The sequence below is a fragment of the Drosophila navojoa genome, chromosome 2 (assembly GCF_054131105.1).
Source record: "Drosophila navojoa isolate 15081-1374.11 chromosome 2, UAZ_NAV_1.0, whole genome shotgun sequence".
NCBI classification, from domain to species: domain Eukaryota; kingdom Metazoa; phylum Arthropoda; class Insecta; order Diptera; family Drosophilidae; genus Drosophila; species Drosophila navojoa.
The window spans coordinates 6542723-6564335 of NC_142890.1; the positions used below are offsets into that span (position 1 = coordinate 6542723).

The following is a 21613-nucleotide window of genomic DNA, read 5'->3' on the forward strand; positions in this document are numbered from 1 at the left end:
TAATATTAAATCTGAAATGTTTAACTAATGGCGTCTCTTTTATATAAAGATCAGAAGCTAAGAGACTCCACAATCAAGTCTAATATAGTGCTTCTATACGCTCCTCTATCTCATCACTGTTCGTATGCATTAGACTAGCCTTGATAAAATTAAAATGCCCTCTACAGCTGTATTCGAAAATAGAAAAAGAAAATATTTATGTATGTAATAATGGAGGCAGGAGAAACAAGCTTAGTAATGACCATGGCTTTTCCACGCGGTCTTCGTATTTGGCGCAGCTAAACGTAAAGTTAAATTTGAGCTTCGCACATTTAAAAATTAGACTTGAAGTCGGCAAAGAAAAGGAAGAAATTTAATAAAGCGGCCTGCTCGAGACAGAGAGAGAGAGAGAGGGAGAGCGAGAGGGAGAGAGAAGCAGAGAGTCAAGGAGAAGAATGCAGGCAAATTGGTGCAGACAATTTTTGCTGTTGGCCAACTGAGTGGATTTGAAGCGGGGCACACAAATTTGAAGCTTATGGCCCAATGAATGCAAGACGCTGGCATTTGGCGGCTGCTGCAGTTAGTTGGCCAAGTAGATGAAGCAGAGGCAGCAGCAGCAACAGAAGCAGCAGCAGCAGCAGCAGCAGCAGCAGCAGAGAGCCGGAAATTGGCGCAGCCAACATTGGCTTTAAAGACGATGACTTGGCCTTTTGCTGTTGGCCAGTTTTTTGCTTGAGTTCTTGCCTTTGCCAGCTGGCGGGGTTTTCATTCAATCATCCATTTATTTTTTGACCATTTTCCAAGACAACTTGGTGGTCATGTTGGCCCATTGATGATGCCAGAAAAACGCTACGAAAAAGAGCGAGTGAGAGAGAGAGGCAATGTGATAGATAGAGCGAGCGGGAGAGAGAGAGTGCTAAGAAATGCTTTCAGCCGGAAGCGCTAAGATAACATTGTATGTGTGAGTGTGCGTGTGTGTGTGTGCGTGTGTGTGTGTGTGTGTGTGTAGTTCAGGCTGCTTCATACATAAATGCAAGTAATGCGGAAAATATGAAAAATGTTTGGCATGTAATAAAACACACAGCACCAGCGACGCAGGACGCAGCAGGAAAAGAATAGAATGAAAAGGAATTCCCCCATCCTCAACAAATGCCAAAACACTCGCAATATGCAGCGCAAATAATAAAGCATCATTACAAAGTGGCATGCGTTATAATTGAAAATAAATATAGAAGTGCCCACAGGCAGGAAACTGATTGTTAAGTCCTGGACAACTAATTGATGATGCAACTGAATTCTCTGAAAATACAAAACTCATGCGACTTTCTTAAGCAATTACACGCCCAATAAGGCTCGAGATGAAGCGAAAGTGAAACAATTGTTGAAGACGATGTTAATGATGATTTATTGGGTGCGGCAGTTTATTAGAAGAGACTTTACAATTAATTTGAGATAATAAATAAATTGTTTTATTGGAAATCTATCGAAAATCTTGCAAATCTTCAATAAGAGCTTTGGCTCTTGAGCTTGATAAACTTAATGCTGATTGATTTGAATGAATAGTCGAGGATTTATATAAATAGTAGATCAATTTCTCAGAGCTTCTAGCTAAGCCATTCTCGAGTTAAACAATCGAATTTGATTTATTTCAAAATAGTTGTGCAAATCGTAGCGCCCTTGGCTATCCACTCGATCCAACTCATTATGCCCGGCACACAGCCCAGCGGCGGCTGCGTGGGCGAAAGCCAGGCCAACAATGGGCCAAGTTTTGGGGCCCACCTAAGGCCACTTACATAATAAACCAATTACCGAAACGCCTTGGTCAACTTAATTATGCGCCACATTGCAACACTTGGCATTGCTTGCCTCTCACACTTGCTCTTTCTCTCTCTCTCTCTTTCTCACTCTCACTGCTTTGGTAATAAGCGCTCGCCTTGGGGCCAGGCATTCAATACAAACAGCCAAAAATCGAACCCTGAACACAATTGCTGCCACATAATTCACAAAATTCGGCATAAAAGAAAAATCGCTTTTCAAACGGGCGAGGGGCGAGGTGTTCCTGTGTGTGAGTGTGTGTGTGTGTGTGTGTGTAGCCTTATTGCGTTCGCTACGCCTTAACACTGGAGGCAAGTGGAGCGTTGGGGGCAGCATCTGTGTTGTGTTCTCAAAAGGCGCCGAGGCCAAATGAAAATTTGAAAATTATTGCAACAGCCGCCGACGATGCGAAGAAGGCGACGACGGCACATGAAATCAATGAAATGTTTTTGGCACTTTTTGGCGCAAAGTTGTTGCCGTTATGATTATTGCTATTATTGTTGAGCAGGAGCAGCCTACTACCCCAATCCCGGTGCCACCCAACAGCAGCTGAGCACTCATAAACCAGCAACAATGCATGCCACAATTCAACGACGGCAGCAGCAGCAACAACAACAACAACAACAGCGGCAAATGCCAATTTCTTGGCTGTTGCCGCTCTTTCAATACTTTGGCCATATGTTGATGGCTGTTGTTGTTGTTGTTGCATTTGAAATTTATGAGCTTTTGACTATTGGCAACAGATTGGCTCGCAAGTTGATTATTTTGGCATGGCAAACTTTTGAATTTTAATTCGAGAATTATGCACACTTTGGACCATTTTAATGAACTGCTCCGCAGTAATTTGATGGCCATTGCTGCCGTTGGCCAATTAACTTGGCTTCCTTAATATTATTGGCGCATTGTTGGCCCATCTGAGTTTTTATAGACTGCAAAATGATGGCATATGACCTCTGTGTGGGTGTGAGTGTGACATGTGCAACAGTTAGCGCTAAAAGTGTTCTACCCAGGGATAACTTTTACACGGGCTTTGAGCTTGAACTGTGTGTGAGCTAAGAGTTTTAATAGTATTTATGAAATACTCTTTGAATACATTTGTTGTTGACATCCTTAGCTGATTTAAGTGAATAATAAGTGACCCTTTCATACATCTGCTATTCCAGTGGTTTTACACTACTCTTATAGCATACATAGCAAACATCACACTCACCTGCAATGTCTTTAATGGGCCTTAGCTCAAGGTATAGTAAAAATGTATAGTAAAAATTATAATAATAAGTAAAATCTAAAGCACATATGGAAATCATACACATAGAGGCAATATCAGTTGGTGGCCACATAAAGGCTGATGGCCAAAATAGCTGGCCTCTGGCTACAAATCGATCGAAGTGCCATAATTCCGTTCCGGGTTCCATTGAAGTGCAGATACATGGCTGCTCTTATCCATTTGGAAAAGACACGTATTTCTGTAAACGTGGCTAAAGAGCTACCACTCACCACCTGGCCGCTGATGCCATAAAGTTTATAGCCGCACACCAATGCGCCCCCTATATCACCGAAGTCGGCCCCCATATTTTTGTCCGCTTTGGTGCAAATAATACCAGGCTCACGAGTGTACATATAACAATCTTGCTTTCTGACAGTCCGCAGCCATATGGCATGTGGTATATTCGACCAAGTTTGCTCTGTGGACTAGAGTAGTAAAAAAGAAAAAAACATTAAATTAGTGTTGTCATCGGCAAAGAAGTGACAGAAGACTCAAGCTTACAGGTTTGGATTGACCCCAGCCGGCCAATAAACAGTGGCTATTCGGCTTTATTACGTCCGTATTGAGGGGTAGGTAGCCAACAGACCCTTCAACGGGTTCTATATCCGCCTCCGTGAAGATCATTGCAATATCGTATGGCAATCCTTCGTATTCATACAATCCATGCATACGCCAATCTGAGATCTCTAGCACCTTCATTGTATGGCTCATGCCTCTCAGGTACGTGTTTCCTACCACAACTAATATATCATCTTGATTCCTACTGCAGAAAACAACGTACACAATAAAAGACCAGAGATTCAATCAGCTGTACTCACTCAAATATACAATAAGCTGAGGTGAGAAGCACACGATTACGAATAATAGTCGCATGGCAAAACATGCCTGCTCCTATTCTCGTGTTATACTCCAGTCCCTTGAAACGCAACGAGGCCATATATGGAAGTTCAGCAATACTAACCTGAAAGCCTTGCATAATTCTAGGTTGACCATCAGCTTGAATAGAGAAAAATAAGTTATTCAATTTAATACCAAATTGGTTAACTGCATGTGCTTAGGGTATCTACTAGTCTGGCAATGCCGACACAAATAAATATTATTGCTATGGCTATTGGCATGGCTTACTAATATTCATCAACGAAAATAGGCACAATAAAGTGATATGAATAATCAAAATCACTGAGGCGACCATGATAAAGCAATTTGGGAACAAAAATTAAAAAACTTTAAAAATTTTAAAAACATACAAAATTTTTAAAATAGATAAGCAAACTGACAGGATTTTTATGTTACTAAGCGAAGTTTAATGACATTTTCAGCGTATGATCTACATACCCATTTGAATATTTGTCAATTTAGTAAAACTGCAAAGCTTTTTCACTTATTTCCTGGATTCGCAATTGAGGTAGAATTTAAAGATATGTATTAAATTTGAAGTCGGTATCTAAATATTTAGCAAGAATCCATATTGTATGATATATATAAAGTAGAATCCGGTTATGACGATGCTCAAGAGACCTTCGTTACACCCGGAAGACGCTATGACCATATAAATCTGCTATAATCTTTTCGTCATTATAACCGCATGGACTTTATTAGCGGAGTCGTTATATGCGGATTCATCGGTAGTTCTAAAGCACCGTCATTTTTCTTATCGTTGAATTATTTGCAAATCCCTAAGTTCTTCACTTCTAGAGCTCCTAAAGGATTTAGCTTTGTGAGTGCTTTATGTTATATAGGGAATGCAGTAATTGCTTCTGTTCTTCATTGCTCTGCTTGTCTATTGCTCAGTTGATTTGTTGCTAATTTCTCGCTCAGTTTTTTTTGTACAGCTTAAATCATAGTCAATCCATATCAACTTAGCGCTAGCTAGTCAGTCAGGGCTACCAAACGAATGGGATAGCTATTATACTTTGTTTGGCTCTAAAAAGAGAGAGAAAAGAGTGCTCACCCACGAGAGTGGGTGTTTAGCTGAGAGCTAAACAGCAAACAACAAACAGCAGCAATAATGTCGTTGCCATATTTTACAGTAACAACAACAGCAACAACAGCAACAGCAGACAACAACAATAGCAGCAGCAGCAGCAGCAACAGCTACAAAATCGAGTTAGTTGCCAACATTTATGTGCGTTTCCGGTTGCAATTGTCACGGGATATGAAGGCGCTAAGGGCGTGGCAGAGGGACACACGGTTGGGGCTGTGGTGCAGAGATTGCGCGCAGCAAGCTGTTGTTGTTGTTGCTGCTGTTGCTGCTGCTGCTGGCGCTGTAAACACTGCAGGAAAGTAGCCCCTCCCCGCCCACATCCACATAAAATATCAAATTTTATGCATTTAAAAGCAATTGGGTTGAGCGCATGGCGGGTGCTTACGTTTGGCGGGCACTCTACGGACGGACGGGCTGGGGACCCCGGTTGTTTGGTACGTACACAAACTTTTAATTTTATTTCAGGCTAAAAACTTGGCACCAATGCTGGAGCAGCAGCAGCCAGTCGGAGCAGCAACTGCGACTCCAGACTTAGCCGTAGCCAAGTCACACAACTTCAGGCTGTCTATTGGCATTTCATGAGCGCAGCTGCCCCGCCCACCTGCTCTAATTATATCAACTGCATTGACAACTTGAGACTTTGCTGAAACTTTGTGCACCAGTTATGGTTAGCCATTAATTTTGATTTGGCCCACATAAACGTTGGCCAGCAGAGCTGCCGCCCTGCTTTACGATCCAGTTGCGGCAAGCGTCTGATAAGGGCGCGCTTAAAGCTCGCTTTGGCCAGCCTCGCCGCGCCCTCCCCAGATAGCGGCTATCTCTATAAACCTGGCCAACATTGTTAAGCGGCAACAATGTTGTGGCCCAGTCGCTTATCGGGCTAAAAGCATACTTTTGGCCAGTGTTATACGCCGAACGCAATGTTCATTAAATTGCCATAAACGTGTAAAGCCAAAAATTGTTATTGTTATTAACATAAATTGTTTTTTTCGCGCAATAACATGGCCACAGACGTGTTTTTCAATTATCGCTAGGATTATGTTAATGCCAGACGCCGCAACAAATCGCCAATTTATGTTCGTGGAAAACCATTTAGCTAACAGATTTAACACATGTAAAGGTATTATGTGCCGATTAAAGGTTTATAAAGGCAGACTCGACTGCAGCCAGACGATAAATCAGCTTATCAATAGATGAGGCAGTGCATTTCTTTAATAATTTTCATATGACCAGAGAACTCTACGATTATATTTGCAATAATTAAGCAAATAAAGAGCTTAACAAGGAAATGATCTGTTGAGCGGAATGATGGAGTACCTCCCATAAAGAGGAGCTACGTCTAAGTCTAGTCTTAAGGACAGGCTAAATAAAATCAAGTATAAAGTATAAAGTCTACCAAGAGCAACTTTACTATCTGATTTGCCTCTTTAAGGCTTCACAGCATCATTGAGCACACCATCAATAGGCTTATGTCTGAGTTATTTGAATGGCTGAAACTTGTTCGTTTGTTAGCCTATGCCTAGAATTACAAAGTTGTTCTTATGATGATGAGCACAATAGAGGATATGCTAGGAACTTGTTATATAATTAGCCGTACAAAAGGTTTTATCTCTCTCTCTTTTCGATGGGCGTAACTGAGTGACTCTGGGAACTGGGCATCAAGCGAACTTTAGGGAAATTAAATTACACAGTTGAGTTGTAATGGACAGAGCCCAGGCCCAGAACCCAAATCAAAGATGTGCACATGCGTTCCGGTTTCCTCTTCTTTCGGCTTCTCCTTCATTTTCTTCTACTACGACTACTACGACTACTGCTGGTTTTTTAGCCAAGTTACGCCGCATTCGAATTAGCAACACAAAATATCTGAAATTATTTCGTTAGCAGTCAGAACTTTGCTTCGTACACTTTGACACTTTCGTTTTTCTGTAATAGTTGTTGTTGTTGTTGTTTTTGGACAGGGCCACGTTGCACGTTGTTGTTGATGGCCCCGGGCGCACAGTTGAAACGAATCGCCAGACACATTGACCATGGGCGGGCGCCGTGCCCGGTTGGTTTGTTTGATGCTTTTAGCTAAAGGGCCAATATTGATTTCGATCTTAATTAACTTTGGCACATTTGGAAGGCAGTCGTACAGTTGCCAACAGCCAACAGCCAACAGCCCATGCCCATGCCCACGCCCACGCGCACTCTCACGCCCATGCTCGCCGCCTCCTGGCAATGTATATCTATGTCGAGCGACCCTCTAAAAAGCTTTATTTGTGCTTGTCACCTACCCAAATGGCGGGTAGTTCAATTTGGCTATCCTCTACGCTCATGATACCATAGATGACATATATATAAGAATAGCTCTACAAGTATACGTGATTACGATATAAGAAATACCATTATAATCGGTTTGAATAATGCATAGAATTTAAACATACTAATCAATTCATTGGCATAGAAATAATATAAATTAAGTTTACATACCTCTATATATATACTGCTAATATCTTTAAGTTCAGGGTATTTGACTGTCGTTGACTCATAGATATTTTGGCTCTACTTGTTTTCTTACTTAGGTAACTCCTTTTGCTAATTTGTTTGTGTGTTCGCTTCGCTCTCGTTTGCTGTTCCGCTCTCTATCTATCCATTGGCTTCTGCATTAGTTTCCCTTTCGCACAGGTTTTGCGGCAGATGCAAAAGCCCCAGGACTAAAATGGGTGTCAACCTGAGATGAAGATGACTAGAAAAGTTTATGCTGTGGCTCTGCGGTTCGCTCGGCTTTGGTTTTTCCAATTGTCCAATACTTTCTATTGCCATTTTATGTAGGTGTATACGGCTCTCTCGCTCTACCTGTCTCTCTCTCCCTCTCTCTATTTCTGTCTCTGTCTCTGTGTGTGTGAAAGAGTCTGTTTCTGTGTAGATGGACGTTTTTGTTAGTGCTGCAGTCCGGCCATTATCACCATGTAGGCTTGTTTCTACTTTTTTTCTGCACAGTGCAGTGGGCTTGGCATTTTTTGATTGCTTTTACGTTTTCCATTGCGCATTGTAAGTGCTACATAAAAAAGCAAATATTTCTCGTCCGGGCCTTTCTCGGCCAATCCAGCCATCAGGCTCTGTGGGTGCCCTTTGACCGATCCAAAAACAATCAAATATCTGCAACTGTAAATTTATTATTGCCTGTGTTTTGAATACATCTCAGCTCAATGTTCGGCTGCATCAATTGATGGCCAAACCGTTTTCTAATACGCCTTGTCAAAGAAAATGGCCCCGAAAAACACTTTTCCCAGACTGCATCGAAATTGTTAACGCTCAATTATTGTATGCAGCCCTCTCTTTTGACTTCCCATCATGCATACTATTGGAATTCCTTGGGATTGCTTTCATTTCAAGTCTAGCATTTCATTAGAATTGAGTTTCCATTGCGAGCTGCAGGACTTAACCAAGGTTTGCAATTGTTTTACTCACATGCTAATTACTTGCAAATATAAGTGAGACATTGTCTGGCCTGGTCTAGTTGCACTGATAGGCAATTGTATAGAATGGAATAGACTGCCTGCCAGCTCATCCCATTGTGTGTTGCTTATTAATTAATTAAAATCGTGTTGTCAGGGCAGAGCGTTCGGTGCGTGGGCTCCAGTTTGTTGGCTTTGATGTGCATTTGTTGACTTAATTAAAATCTAAGCACTTTAAACTTGAATGGCTGCTTATTAAAATTACAAAAGACCCCGGCTCAATGAAAAGGTATTTAGTAATAAAATTATTAATAAGAGAATACCCAACAGAGGGGTGGAGCTAAGCGGAATGAAATTCCTATTAATCATTTTACGTAGCCTATTTTCCAGCTGCAGCGTATCTCTTTAAAAGATGCAACACATTACAAAAAAATATATAAATAAAATAACAGAAGCAAATATATAAAAAAAAAAAAACAAAAATAATGTGAAACGAAACCGAGAGCATGTTCATAAAAAGCACAACAAGAGCGGCACAAAACTTTTAATTAAACAATTTCTGGGCTGGCAACGCAAAAATCTTGTAAAGACAAATTTCCGTGCACCAAAATAAAAAAAAGAGAGGTAGAGAGACAGAAAGAGAGAGAGAGAGAGAGAGAGAGAGAGAGAGTGGTAGAGTCATGAACAACGTGAGGCAACGCATTAGACATTCAAGAATTTAAATCTAATTAAATTTTTAGCTTTCTGCTGTTGTCATGCAAATAAATATATAAGTATTATATACGTATACATATACAAATATATATGTATATATATAGTATATAGGGTGAAGAGCAATCTATGGCAACGAGACAAGCTTAAAGACCAAAAGGAACGTCAGAATCGCAAGTTGACGAAAAGTTTTAATAAGGCAAATTCGGGCAAATAAAAAACACAGTCAGAGAGCTGCTGAAAAGTGGAGTAGTTCTGCTGGGGAGGGGGCATTCATTAGAAGCACTGCTGTCCAGCTATAATTAAAGTTTACTTTTGTGCGCTGCTCGCTGCAGCTGGCGAAGCAACGACAACTTTTGGCCCAGCTGCAGCGAGCAGATAAAAAAAAAAAGAAGAAACTTCATAGGTAACAGCAGCAGCAGCAGCAGCAGCCAACTTTGGCTTTCAAAAACACATTACACATTTCTTTCAGCCGCAAGCAACAACAACACTATTGTTTTCGCGTCTGAACCATTAAATTGCCGTCATTTGCCTTTTATTTGGGTTTTTATTACAATTTTTTCGTCTTTTTCTGTTTTTTTTTTTTTTTGCTTTTTTGTTTTCGCTGAACCCTTTGAAAATGGGTTTGCAGATCGTGTTGGTTCTATGAAAATGTATGTAACCGGCTGAAGGAGGCGTGGCAGAAAAATATTCTTGATCAGAAGAACAGACTTAAGTCGATATAGCCTGAGTATGTGTCCCTCGTAAAGTATCCGATTTCCTAGAGACTTGAACTTTTGCAGATTTTATTTGCCATCCGCCCCTAATCTCAAGTTTGCCAAAATCCTATTTCAAGCAATAGAGACATCAAGTGACAGAAAAGTTAGGGTGGAGTTGGCATGCAATTGGCTTAGGGTATCTCTTAGTCGAGCTGTCGCGACTGTCACACTTTTGTTTGTTTTTATTTGTTTGCGCTAGCCGCTTGACATTTTCGCATAAAAATTCGACAGCACAAAAATTTCCATACCCACTGCCAAACCCTTTTGATGTAGCCGCGCTTTTCACTTGAAAATCACCACCACCACCAGCAACAACAACAACAATAGAAAAGAAAGCCAAAAAAAAAGGCTAAAGATGGCCAGATGCTTGGCCCTGGCCAAACAAAACAAAGGGCAAACATCACAGCGCCTTTTTGTTTGCGGCCGTGTCATTTTTACAGACTAAATTAAAATATCTGCCACAGCGCAAAAAATGGCGGTCTAATTTACATTTGTAAAGCGAATACCAGCAGGCTTTTTTTTTCGTTTTCAGCATGCTCTGCTCGGCAGTCGAGCAGGGGTATCAATAGCGCGCACAATTGAATGCGCCAAGTAAAGAGAACTTTGAAATTAGAATGAAAGGAATCTTGAATTTCCCAGGAAAAGATTCGAATCGCAAAAGCATTATTTCCATTTATCATGCCCTGCAGTTCCTCAGTGCTGTTTACAGGGCAGCAACTAGTCGTGCAGCTGAGTTTGCAGCACTCTTAATTCTTTTTTCCTACTATGCTTTGGTTAGGACAGTCAAATCTTAATCACTGTCAAGTTCAAACGCCCAAGGCTCATGAATATCAATGACATAGCTGCGGGGGGCCGCAACCCTTTGCCCATCTGCCAAGCTGCCCTCTGCCGTCTGTCCCACTGGACATTGGAGCTGTAGCTCTGGAGCGTTTAATTTTCAAACAGGACAGTTTAAAAGGCTGTGTGTTAAATATATACACAGTTACATATATGAACATATGTATGTATGAGATTCACTTTTGATGCATTGCATTGGCTATCGACCGACTATTTAACGACTCGCGCCAAACTCTCGTAAAAGTCATCTGCACATATTTTACCCTTAATTAATTTTTAATGACATGCCATATTATGCATTTATGACCAATTTTATGGGTCATGCATAAAGTTAAGTGTGCGCGTATTTAAATTGCAACAATTCGTCGTGTGTGTCGTCACAGCGCAGAGCACATAGTGGCTGAAATGAGGTCAAATCACTCAATCAATTTTAGTCTGGCCATAAATAGACCAAAAAACAATCGCATTGCATATTGACTGACAAGTGGGATAAGAAGAATCTTACAGCCATTTAACCCCATGACAAAACGTCGTAAACTGATTCTGCTCAATAATTGCCATAGGTTATCAGGCATCATTTAATTGACTTTAGCCTGTTCAGTAGATATTAAAGGATTAAATATTCAGAAAAAGTAAGACAATCTGAGTGAAAAAGGAGACTAAGACTGAAAGAGAGAGAGAGAGAGACTGCAGCAAATATTTGGAGAGCAGTATGTGCGCTATGTTGAGTATCTTCGGTTAAGTCAAACTAAAACTAAAGAACAATTAAGAAAAGTTGTTGTAGGCTATTTGCAGTTCTTGGTCTTGATGAGATGAAATGTCTAAGTGAACCAGTCATTAGAGTTGTGAAATCAAATTTCTTTGTCAAACTGTGTGTGTTGTCCGACACAGAGCCGAGTGGTAGATGATACTAGTAAAAAACTTAACTTTACTTTCAATGACAATGACAATGACAATGACAATGACAATGACAATGACAATGACAATGACAATGACAATGACAATGACAATGACAATGACAATGACAATGACAATGACAATGACAATGACAATGACAATGACAATGACAATGACAATGACAATGACAATGACAATGACAATGACAATGACAATGACAATGACAATGACAATGACAATGACAACGACAACGACAATGACAATGACAATGACAATGACAATGACGAACAATATGCATATAAATTTAAGCTTAAATCATGATCTAGAGCAGTAATGAAAGTAATGTAGTTGTCGAATTCTTTAAGGTACTTTTTTTAAGATACCCCCAATATATGTAAGGACTTGTTAGCACTGCAGCTTAATGTAGAAAAATCTTGCTCATGTTATGACTTTCATGTAACTAGCTAGTACTTAACATTATAAGCATAGCACTAAGACCGCCTCATAAAAGAGAGGGGAGGCGAGTGCGTGGTGGGTTCCAGCTCATATAGTTGTAGTTATTATGGCACATTGCTAACGCGTACTTGGCTTGTACTTTGGCTTAATGCATTCATTCGACTGGCCGCATGCACTCAGCTTGCATTTAAGTGCAAAAGTTTCTAATTATGTTGCCAAAGGCTGAACGGGCAGCCAGTCGACAGCGAGACTTAAGCGACTCGAGACTTGAGTGTGTGTGTGTGTGTGTGTGTGTGTGTGTGCGTGTGCTGAAAATTAATAGACTGTGAATATGTTAATGATGCAAGTTGCATTGCTTTGAGCGGCTCTTTAAGCAAAATGTGGAAGTAAAAAAAAAAAATGGAGAAAAGAGAAAGAAAAAAAGAGCGGAGAAATGGAAAACTCCAAAATGAGCAGCGTACCGTGCCTGACCTGGTTATGCAGAAATATATATCATAATAATGAGCAATAAAATGTTAAATTCATATCAAATGGCCATACCCTTTGACCCGTCGCAGTAGCTGCCCCAAAAACTGTTGACCTTGGACAGTTATTTATTGTGCGTATTTTATTTGCCTAGTGCTAATTTAAATTTATTATGCTCCAGCAGTCGGTCGGACTGGTCCGGCTATAAATTTTAAAAGCTAAGCCGCCGCCCAGGCCGCAATCATTAATTATAATTCATTGGAGCCGTAAACAGGTCCACCGCTTCCCCTCTGGCCCAGGCAGTGTCACCCCTTTTGCAATACACTACTCAGTTTCCAGGCTTTTTTTTTGCCTTTTTTTGGCTTGAATTTTTTTTGTGGATGGCATGGGCTGCATGCTGGTGAAATGCGTAGTCGGGCCTGGCCAACACTGTAAATCGATTATGTCCGGCAGCAGCAAACCACTAGAGTCCATACAAATGGCCGCAACAAACGCGCGCTATTCAAATTTTGCTGGGCAACATTGCATGGAGCGACCAGCTGACAAGTTGCACAAATGCTGCAGTTCGTTTAACGAAGTTGTCCTCTGTCATCCTGGCTAGTCCTGCTGCTGACAATGATGTAACTGCCGTTGCGCTGCTGCTGTTGCGACTACTGCTGATGCTGCCACTGCGGTTAGCAGCTGCAACTTTTGCATGGCCGAAAAATTACACATGTAAATTGCATGTGCAAACCGCAAAACGAGTTGTGCGTTTTGTGAGCGCAAATAAGGTGTCAATAAGTTGTGCAACACACACACACACACACACACAGACACACCACACGGACACATTTGTGTGTTAAGCATCTGCATTTGCACATGTATGCAACAATGGCATGCAACATCATAGGCAACATTGTTCGCCTGCCGGCATCTAATTTGCAAGTGTCACATGTCAATACACACACACACACTCACACAAATAGCTGGACCTCTTGCTGCTGCCATATTAAATGCCTTCAACACATTGCGCAATTATGGCAAACATGAGAATGACAAGGACAACACCCGCACAGACGCCTAGCTGCTGCTGCTGCTGTTGCTGTTGCTGCCATAGCTGGGCAGCGCCTTTGTGCGTATTATTTGAAGGCCAGTCCGCAGCTCCACTGGCCCCCAAAACTAAAGTCAAAAACTTTAATTACAATGCATGGACGGACGCCCACCTAAAAAGTTGCTGTGCGCCTCGTTTAAATCTATTATTTGGTCGGGACTCGAGGAGCTGGTGGGTGTGGCCGGGCTATTAAAAATTAATTTGACACTTTGCGTTTGCATGCCAAAGTGTGTGTGAGAGAGAGAGAGAGAGAGGGAAAGAAAGAGAGGGTGGGCAAGAGAGAGAGAGAGAGAGAGAGATAGAGATAGAGAGAGCCAACTTGGGACTGAGAGCCAACCAAAAGTTTTGCCCAGCGCTTAGCTTGCATAATAATTAATGAATGTGCGAGCGAAAAAAAAAATAAAAATAAAAACAACAACACACACAACAGAAATAAGGGAAATAAAATTGCAATGTCCAACGGCCCCGTAATTAACGCGTTTCGTGTGGCAACAAATGATGGGTTGCGGTTACGGGAGCGAGCTACCTGGCATTCGCATTATATTTAATAGCCCTATGCGTGCCGTTGTTGTTGTTGCTGTTGTTGTTATTGTTATTAACTTGTTGCCGGCGTCTCATGACGCGCACCCATTTCGACTGGTCGCCATCTTGGCCAACATGGCGTATTGCCGGCTTGAGCCATGTATTTTCGCGCCTCGCGCCGAGTGCTCTTTGATTGGCAAATTGCTGGCCACGTTTCGGCTGGCTTAATTATGGGAGCGAGCATAGTAATTAATGACAGCTAATTACACAGATCAAGCAGCTCGCCCCACACACTGGCTGCGGCTATATAAAACATCCACTAGCCACTTGGCTTTGTCGCAGTATCAGTTGCAGTTGCTGTTGCAGTTCCATTTCGCTGCTAAAGTCATTCAATTTCGTCGGCTAATACCCTTGACTGCACGTCCGTAGTGGCTGACCGTGCCCTGTGTGTGTGCGTGCGTGTGTATGTATGTGTGTGTGTGGCACTAAATCCTTGATCCCAGATATCCTGCGTCTCACGTGCTTCCGCAGCTTAGCGCTACTTTGGACTTGAACGGCGTTGTCACGTTGCAGCTTGACCACCAGCAACAGCAGCAACAACAGCAACAACAACAGCAACAGCAGCTGTACAGCAGCATCATGTCGCTGCGTGCCACCATTAACATTTTCCACGTTTTACTGCTATGCTCTGTGATGGGGCGTGGCATCTGGGCAGCCGAGCTGAGACGCGATGAAACGGTAAGCAGCAGCAGCAGTAGCAGCAGCAGCAGCAGATCGCTGTCGGCAAAGACAAGTTAAACCAAATCACAAGTTGAGATAATGAAGAGCAGCTAGAATGAAATTCACGTAGGGTGGACGACTCTAAGCTACATCAAATGAGTGCATTTACGTTTTTCTTCTTCTTGCCCCAAGGCTGCCTTAGCGATGCTTTACTGTAGCTACCTTTAGTGGTCGACTTGCAAGCCTCATAACATATTCATGTGTTTAAATGTAGCTCAATTCTTTGACAAGTCGCTAACTCTAGTTGAACTCTCCTTCATTAAATAATTATATATCGAAATATGAGTTGATTCTTATGAGTTTTCAAAACGCATATGCCAAATAATTCTTCGTGATGTACATATAATCCTGTGAAGAACAACCTCAATTTTTGGTAAGAGCTCATATATTAACAGACGTCGAGTTTTCTTTACTCTTGCTCAATAAATATGAATATAAATAGTATTATTATTTTTTTCTATATACAATACAATACAATACATTTCTCTATGGGTGTTCTAGAAAAGATTTCTGTAAAAAGAAAAGAATTTCATCATAAGCTTTCAGCTTAGATGCGAAATGTATATTTGTTGAAAACCAACAATCAGCATCTACCTGAAGCGTCTTCTGTTGGCTATTTCTATTTCATTCTATTATTATTATTCTATGATATGCGATAGTACCCACCGCCGGAGTTGCTTAAGGAGCTGCAGCCCGTGCATGACAGCTGTGTGGGCAAGACCGGAGTGACTGAAGGTGAGTACAGGTGGTAAATAAGCAGCATAAGCTGGGCCAACAGAGTTGAGCCAAGCCTTGGTTGCCGGACAAATGCAAACAAGCTGTTGCCATCTGTCACTGTACTCTCCACTCGACTCTCAACTTGTGTTTGCAGCGGCAATTAAGGAGTTCAGCGATGGGGAGGTGCACGAGGACGAGAAGCTCAAATGCTACATGTACTGTGTGTTTGATGAGACCGATGTGCTGCACGAGGATGGCGAGGTGCACCTGGAGAAGCTGCTCGACCGTATGCCCGACTCCATGCACGACATTGCGGTGAACATGGGCAAGCGTTGTCTCTATCCCAAGGGCGACACGAAGTGCGAGCGCGCCTTCTGGCTGCATCGCTGCTGGAAGCAGGCGGATCCCAAGGTAAGTGCCATTGCACCTGATTAGCGGCGAGCTGCAAAGGCTAATAAATTACATTTTTGCAGCATTATTTTCTCATCTAAGCATTGACGACCGTTGGCCCCAGCTAAGCCCAACAAAGACATTTGATTTATGTTTATATTTTATTCCCTATATTTTAGTTACACACATATATTTCAGTTCCATTTTATACAAATAGCATTTTGACGAGCATTCCAAAAATACATAAAAAAAAAAAAAAACAAATAAAAGTGAATATACAATTACGCATAAAGTTTTTATTTATTTATTTATTTTTTTGCAACAGCTGCTGCTGCCTTGGGGGCGTGGCACTGCCAATTCAATTTTATGCGAATATTGTGATATATTTACAGCAGTAATTGGCGCTGCTGATGGATGGCGCACATAAATCCGCTGACTGGCCATGGCCTAAAGCATATTTAATTATTTAATTAGCGCTATCTAAAGAGCGCATCTATAATTTTATGCAACGATAAGCATTAATGACATCGTCATACAATTAATATGCGGCTGCTGACTGCATTTACTGCTTGCATAAATAATTATAGCGCACGCTCTTGCTCTTGTTGCTGCTGCAGCTCTCTATGCCTCTCTCTCTCTCTATCTCTCTCTCTCTCTCTCTCTCTTTCTCTCTCTCTATCTATTTTTTACGCATCTCGATATAACTTTTATTGCTTTTGCTATTGAAAATGACGCTTCGATTGATATGTTATTGATATGATTTATGAATCTTTAACGTGCATGGGATTTCCGGGTGCAAAAGAGAAAGACTAGAAGGAATCGAGTAGAGTTGAGTTTACAGTTTATTATAAATTTACATTGATTAAACGATAAAAATGAGATGTGATGAGATGAGATATGTTCATATAGTATCTATCTAACTACCTAAAGATACCAAATTCCATTTATATGAATAACTCAATACCCATATCGCCATGTTATGTTATTAACATGATGTTAACAGCATAACTACCGGTAAGAAATTTCTATCAACCAAAAGCCAACATAAATAATTTCAAAATTTGTGAAAAATTATGAAACTTTGAACGAAGATTATAGGATATACGATATATTTTTATATTCAACTCATCCTGTATAACATATTTGTTTAATTGCAATCAAATGCCTTTGTCGCTGTGTCATTCGGACACGTTACCATTTCATTAGATCTGTTCGGCTAACAGAATTACCTTCGGAGTACGCAATAAATCTGAATGGCCGGCGTACGTATGTAACATACAAATGACCAATGGCCATATCGGTAGCACAGGGCGTTGCTACCTGTGACAATCACCGTTCAATTTATGTGCTTCCGGTCTTTCATTTGGCATTTGGTCGTTGCATTGCATTGGGATCTGCAGCGCTTGTTGTATGCATTCATTTGCTCATTTCACCTAGCTGGCAATTTGAATGCAATTGCTGTTGTCATTGCAGCCAAACTAGGAATTCAAATTCGATTGCCAAACAGCTAGTTACGGCCAAAGGTAATAAAATATTACAGTTTTCGTTTTCACCCATGTATCGTTGCAATAAAAAACAAAAACCCTTGAAACACATTGAAGCACATTTGATGACATGCACCAAAATGGAGAATTAAATGTATTTTTTGCAATATAATTTTCCATTCATATTTATACTAGCATCTGTGTGAGCTGAATAGCTTAATTCCAAGTTGAAAGTCTTGAGCAAATTAGAGCCTTACACACGGCTTGCGAGTGCGGCTCCAAATAGAGTTATTTGCGAATGCCAGAAAAGTCAATTAAACAATTTAAATAATTATTTACATATGCAATTCGCATACCTTGACCCGCAGCAAAAAATGTCATTTTCTGCTGGAGGCCAAGTCTGTATCATATATGTGTGCGTTTGTATATGTATATGTATATGTATATATTTGTTTTTCTGCTCTTGTAGCAACTAGCAATTGCCAGCACGCAACTGGGAGTGCTGAGCGATTGCAGTTGAACAGTTGCAGTCGCATGCAAATTGCAAAAGTATATACACATTTCAAGTGGTGCATTGGGAAGCCGATGACAAGCAACTTGGATAAATATGGACATTGATTAAGTACTAAATTATAGGAATTTAATGCCGAATCACTTAATGGGCAAAACTTGCCCGAAATCGATATAAAACAGGCCGTTAGAAATGACTGTGAAGTCAATTCGATTCCGAGTGCGGTTGTCGCGTGTGTTGGAACACTTTCTTTTTTTCTGGTCCTGTTGATAGTTTAAAAGGGAACGAGCGTAGGTAAACAACAACAGCAGCAACAACAACAACAACGGGAGCAACAAAAGTAGTAAAAAACGCTTCAACGGCAATTCGCATAACGAAAATTGAAATGGCAATTAAAAAACCATCCATCGTTGCTGCCAGGGCCAACTGTGGGGCACACACCCACACACACACGCACAGCTCCATAACAGTTGCTGTTATTGTAAATTCATTCGTTCTTTATGATTGTTTGCGTGTGTGTGTGTGTGTGTGTGTGTGTGTGTGCCTACGTCGTTTTGTGGCTTTGTTTCGGTTGTTGCGTTGACATTTGATAAAACAAAAGTGACAGTTGTGCACAAGTTGACGTCTTTCTATTGTATTTTGTGTTAAAAAAAAAATGAGCGAGCGAATGGCAAATTTCATACTATTCGCCTCGACATTTATATGAATACACATACATATATATGGCTTGGCAGGCGGTAGGGCGTGGCAACGCACGTGGGCATCTGGTTGTCAAAATTAACACAACGATTGTGCATTGAAAGAAAGGAACGTTGACAACAGCTCTGAAGCCCTGACGTCTCGGCCACATTTCCGCTTCCGTTTGGCAAGGTTTTCTTTTTTCTCTGCTTTGCTTTTTGTTTTTTGTTTTGTTCAGCTAGCGGTTAGAATTAATTTAGCGTGAGCTGAGCTCAGCTAGCAAGAAACAAATGATTTTTTGTTGGTTTCACTTCTGTCAGCTTCCCGAACCCACTCTCTATGCGCTGCCCGAACCTCTTGCCTGGCTTCCTGAAATAAAAATTACAAAAAAGCGCACTTAGAAAAACCCTCACACATACACAGAAATATGTGTGTGTGTGTGTGTGTGGCTATACATATACATATATACATAGATTGTCATTGTCCAGCTGTCACGCGTGGCACGTTGTCGTCTCTGCCAGCTCAACATCCATTTCCATTCTGCATGTGGCTCCCTCTCGCATTGTATGCCCTCTCAGAGCGGGTGCTCGAGCTCTGTCGGCTCGAATGTGCACGAAGCCAATGCCGATTCCTTGTTTTCTTTGTATAGAATATATCAGTATATCTTCATATTCATATTCATAATCCCGATGTAGCTGAGCGCTTAAAACAATATTCTATGGATGATCTCAACTTAATTTCTGTATAGTCTAATGGATATATTTCAGGATATCTTTAATCCATTCGCTGCATCCAGCTGCATCTCGTATAGTGTATTAACCATGTGACCCTTTCACAGAGTGTTTGTCTCTTTTGTATTTCAACTTTTTATTTGTTGTTGTTTTGTTTTTGATGTTGCGCTGTTTTTGTTGCTATGCATCGTCGCTTTTGTTCCGCCTTTCACAACTCGCAAACAAGGCCGAACGAGCGTACAAACAACAATTTCTGCTGTTCCACAGAGAGTCTGCATGGAAATGGCTTTGAGTGACTTTGGCCGAAATCGCGGACGTCGTCCTGTCGCAGCCTGCCTGTTAATCGCCTTGTCGCTGGTGTTCAGCGAGGCGCTGCTGTCGCCGGCTCTGGCGCAGCGTGACGAGAACGTGAGTTAATAAACCGAGCTGAGTTGCGCCACGCCTACTTAAGCAGCACATTTTTAATTGCAGTATCCACCGAGGAACGTACTCAAAATGGCCAAGCTCTTCCACGACGCTTGTGTGGAGCAAACGGGCGTCAGCGAGGGTGAGTCCGACCAAGCCATCTGTCTGGCAGCGCAGAAAGCAAAGAACAAAGAAAAATGGAAAAATGGAAAAAAATAATAATAATAATGTTAATTGCAACGCTTGCAACAATTTACAGCTGCGATCAAGGAGTTCAGTGATGGGGAAATCCATGAAGATGAAAAGCTCAAGTGCTACATGAATTGTTTGTTCCACGAGTTCGAAGTGGTCGACGACGATGGCGACGTGCATCTGGACAAGCTATTCAGCTCGGTGCCGCACTCCATACGCGACAATCTGATCGCCATGTCCCAGGAATGCGTACACCCTATTGGCGATACGCTGTGCCACAAGGCCTGGTGGTTCCATCAGTGCTGGAAGAAGGCCGATCCTAAGGTAAGTTGACAAGTGAAGCCTGAAATTTCTGTTTAGCTAAACTATTTTTCCTTCTCTTTGAATAGCATTACTTCTTACCATAAATTAAATTTCTAGAAGTACAAAAATACTTTAGAGCTCTATCTTAGTTTTGTATTTAGCTGGTGGTTTTAGATTGATGTAACAATAAATTAGTTTTGCTGCAAAAATATTTAAATATTGCAATTTTTAAATGAAAATTATATTTGAGGCATCTAGCTATAGCTATACGTATGCTGAGCGCTTTATAGCTGTGAGGTTTTTTCAGCACTTGTGCATGCTGGGCACATAAATCATGTTGGATCTCACATAACGGCAGAGCGAACCGCAAATGGCCAGTTCTGTCAGGTTGCTAGGAAAAAAGTATTCATAATGCTAACAAATGATTGCTAAAATCATTAAACATCAGATTTGGTGTTGTAAAATTGATTGTTCAATGTTTAATTGATTCATTTTTGTGTTGCTATTGACATCAATATCGAAATAAAAATAATATATAAGAAAAATATGCACAGAAAATTTTTTGTAATTTAATTGATGGTTGGCCAATATCGCATTTAATACTCTGCTTTAAGCTCTTCACTTTACCTAACATAAAAGTATTCCGTTGCAGCTTTTAGCTCTCTATACGATATTTAAAATGCGAAAAGTTTTCTCCGCTTTAATGGACAATCGCGCAGCTAGAAGTATTTTCATTTGAAGTCCCCATCCTTCATTCAAAGCTGCCACGTTCAGCCCCCTTGCAGCAGCTCGTGGCTGCACCCTCGAAAAGAGCCATTAATTCTAATATATATTAATTTAACATATATTTCTTTTCGGTCGGTCAGCCGCTCGATGGCACCTAGTCGCTCCCCTTCCCCTCCCAGTGCCGCTCTGACTCCTCGCTGCCTTGCTCTTAGTAAACTTCATTCGTTCGCCCCTTCTAAAGCAGATTTTTATTGTTTCGTCGACTTGTTGCGCAAAGCTTTTCATTTTCCGGAAAATGATTTATGTTCGCCCGTTCACACTTGTGCTCTGCTCTCTTCTGTTTATTTTTTTTTCTTTTTACGTATTGGTTTTTATTTTTGCTTTTTATTATTTTTTCAATGGCTGTTTAAAAAAATTGTAAAACGCCAAAACAAATGCGCTTTAATATTGGTCTTTTCCTTTATTTTTTTTAGCGGAT

At 41.1% G+C, this 21613-nt stretch overlaps 4 protein-coding genes across 8 annotated transcripts in view; 3 read left to right on the plus strand and 1 right to left on the minus strand.

Annotated features, from left to right (window-relative positions):
* The window catches only part of LOC115562313 (uncharacterized), a 56010-nt gene that overhangs the window by 8058 nt on the left and 26339 nt on the right, over positions 1 to 21613 (plus strand). The gene's annotated exons all lie outside the window — the stretch shown is intronic.
* LOC115562314 (granzyme C-like) lies at positions 3092 to 4324 on the minus strand. 2 transcript variants are annotated; one of them, XM_089256523.1, is made up of 4 exons: positions 4187 to 4324; positions 3880 to 4057; positions 3563 to 3821; positions 3092 to 3486 (listed from the first exon to the last, which is right to left on the minus strand). In XM_089256523.1, exons 1-4 carry the CDS (start codon positions 4251 to 4253, stop codon positions 3118 to 3120), a joined length of 873 nt encoding a protein of 290 aa, XP_089112649.1. In that variant the 5' UTR covers positions 4254 to 4324; the 3' UTR covers positions 3092 to 3117. The 2 variants fall into 2 exon arrangements, with proteins under 2 accessions (XP_089112649.1, XP_030239454.1); XM_030383594.2 differs by having other exon boundaries at positions 3563 to 3824.
* LOC108658282 (general odorant-binding protein 83a) lies at positions 14536 to 16345 on the plus strand. 2 transcript variants are annotated; one of them, XM_089265657.1, is made up of 5 exons: positions 14539 to 14665; positions 14750 to 14956; positions 15658 to 15733; positions 15870 to 16126; positions 16189 to 16345. In XM_089265657.1, the coding sequence occupies exons 2-5, from the start codon at positions 14858 to 14860 to the stop codon at positions 16204 to 16206; spliced, it is 450 nt and encodes a 149-aa protein (XP_089121783.1). In that variant the 5' UTR covers positions 14539 to 14665; positions 14750 to 14857; the 3' UTR covers positions 16207 to 16345. The 2 variants fall into 2 exon arrangements, with proteins under 2 accessions (XP_030239455.1, XP_089121783.1); XM_030383595.2 differs by having other exon boundaries at positions 14536 to 14956.
* On the plus strand, positions 18289 to 20637 carry LOC115562307 (general odorant-binding protein 83a). Of its 3 annotated transcripts, none has more exons than XM_030383575.2 (5): positions 18289 to 18394; positions 19777 to 19917; positions 19981 to 20056; positions 20174 to 20430; positions 20496 to 20637. In XM_030383575.2, the coding sequence occupies exons 2-5, from the start codon at positions 19786 to 19788 to the stop codon at positions 20511 to 20513; spliced, it is 483 nt and encodes a 160-aa protein (XP_030239435.1). In that variant the 5' UTR covers positions 18289 to 18394; positions 19777 to 19785; the 3' UTR covers positions 20514 to 20637. The 3 variants fall into 3 exon arrangements, with proteins under 3 accessions (XP_030239435.1, XP_089121790.1, XP_089121789.1); XM_089265664.1 differs by having other exon boundaries at positions 18318 to 18390; XM_089265663.1 differs by having other exon boundaries at positions 18327 to 18394; positions 19736 to 19917.

What these genes read in the sequence shown, in the direction of transcription:
- LOC115562314 (XM_030383594.2), bottom strand. Translation starts at nt 4,253, where the DNA reads ATGGTCGCCTCAGTGATTTTGATTATTCATATCACTTTATTGTGCCTA. An exon ending in TCAGCTTATTGTATATTTGA is followed by an intron (nt 3,825 to 3,879) that starts GTGAGTACAGCT and finishes TGTTTTCTGCAG; the next exon opens with TAGGAATCAAGATGATATAT. An exon ending in GCTGGGGTCAATCCAAACCT is followed by an intron (nt 3,487 to 3,562) that starts GTAAGCTTGAGT and finishes TTACTACTCTAG; the next exon opens with TCCACAGAGCAAACTTGGTC.
- LOC108658282 (XM_030383595.2), top strand. Translation starts at nt 14,858, where the DNA reads ATGTCGCTGCGTGCCACCATTAACATTTTCCACGTTTTACTGCTATGC. An exon ending in AGCTGAGACGCGATGAAACG is followed by an intron (nt 14,957 to 15,657) that starts GTAAGCAGCAGC and finishes GATATGCGATAG; the next exon opens with TACCCACCGCCGGAGTTGCT. An exon ending in CAAGACCGGAGTGACTGAAG is followed by an intron (nt 15,734 to 15,869) that starts GTGAGTACAGGT and finishes TTGTGTTTGCAG; the next exon opens with CGGCAATTAAGGAGTTCAGC.
- LOC115562307 (XM_030383575.2), top strand. Translation starts at nt 19,786, where the DNA reads ATGGAAATGGCTTTGAGTGACTTTGGCCGAAATCGCGGACGTCGTCCT. An exon ending in TGGCGCAGCGTGACGAGAAC is followed by an intron (nt 19,918 to 19,980) that starts GTGAGTTAATAA and finishes TTTTAATTGCAG; the next exon opens with TATCCACCGAGGAACGTACT. An exon ending in GCAAACGGGCGTCAGCGAGG is followed by an intron (nt 20,057 to 20,173) that starts GTGAGTCCGACC and finishes AACAATTTACAG; the next exon opens with CTGCGATCAAGGAGTTCAGT.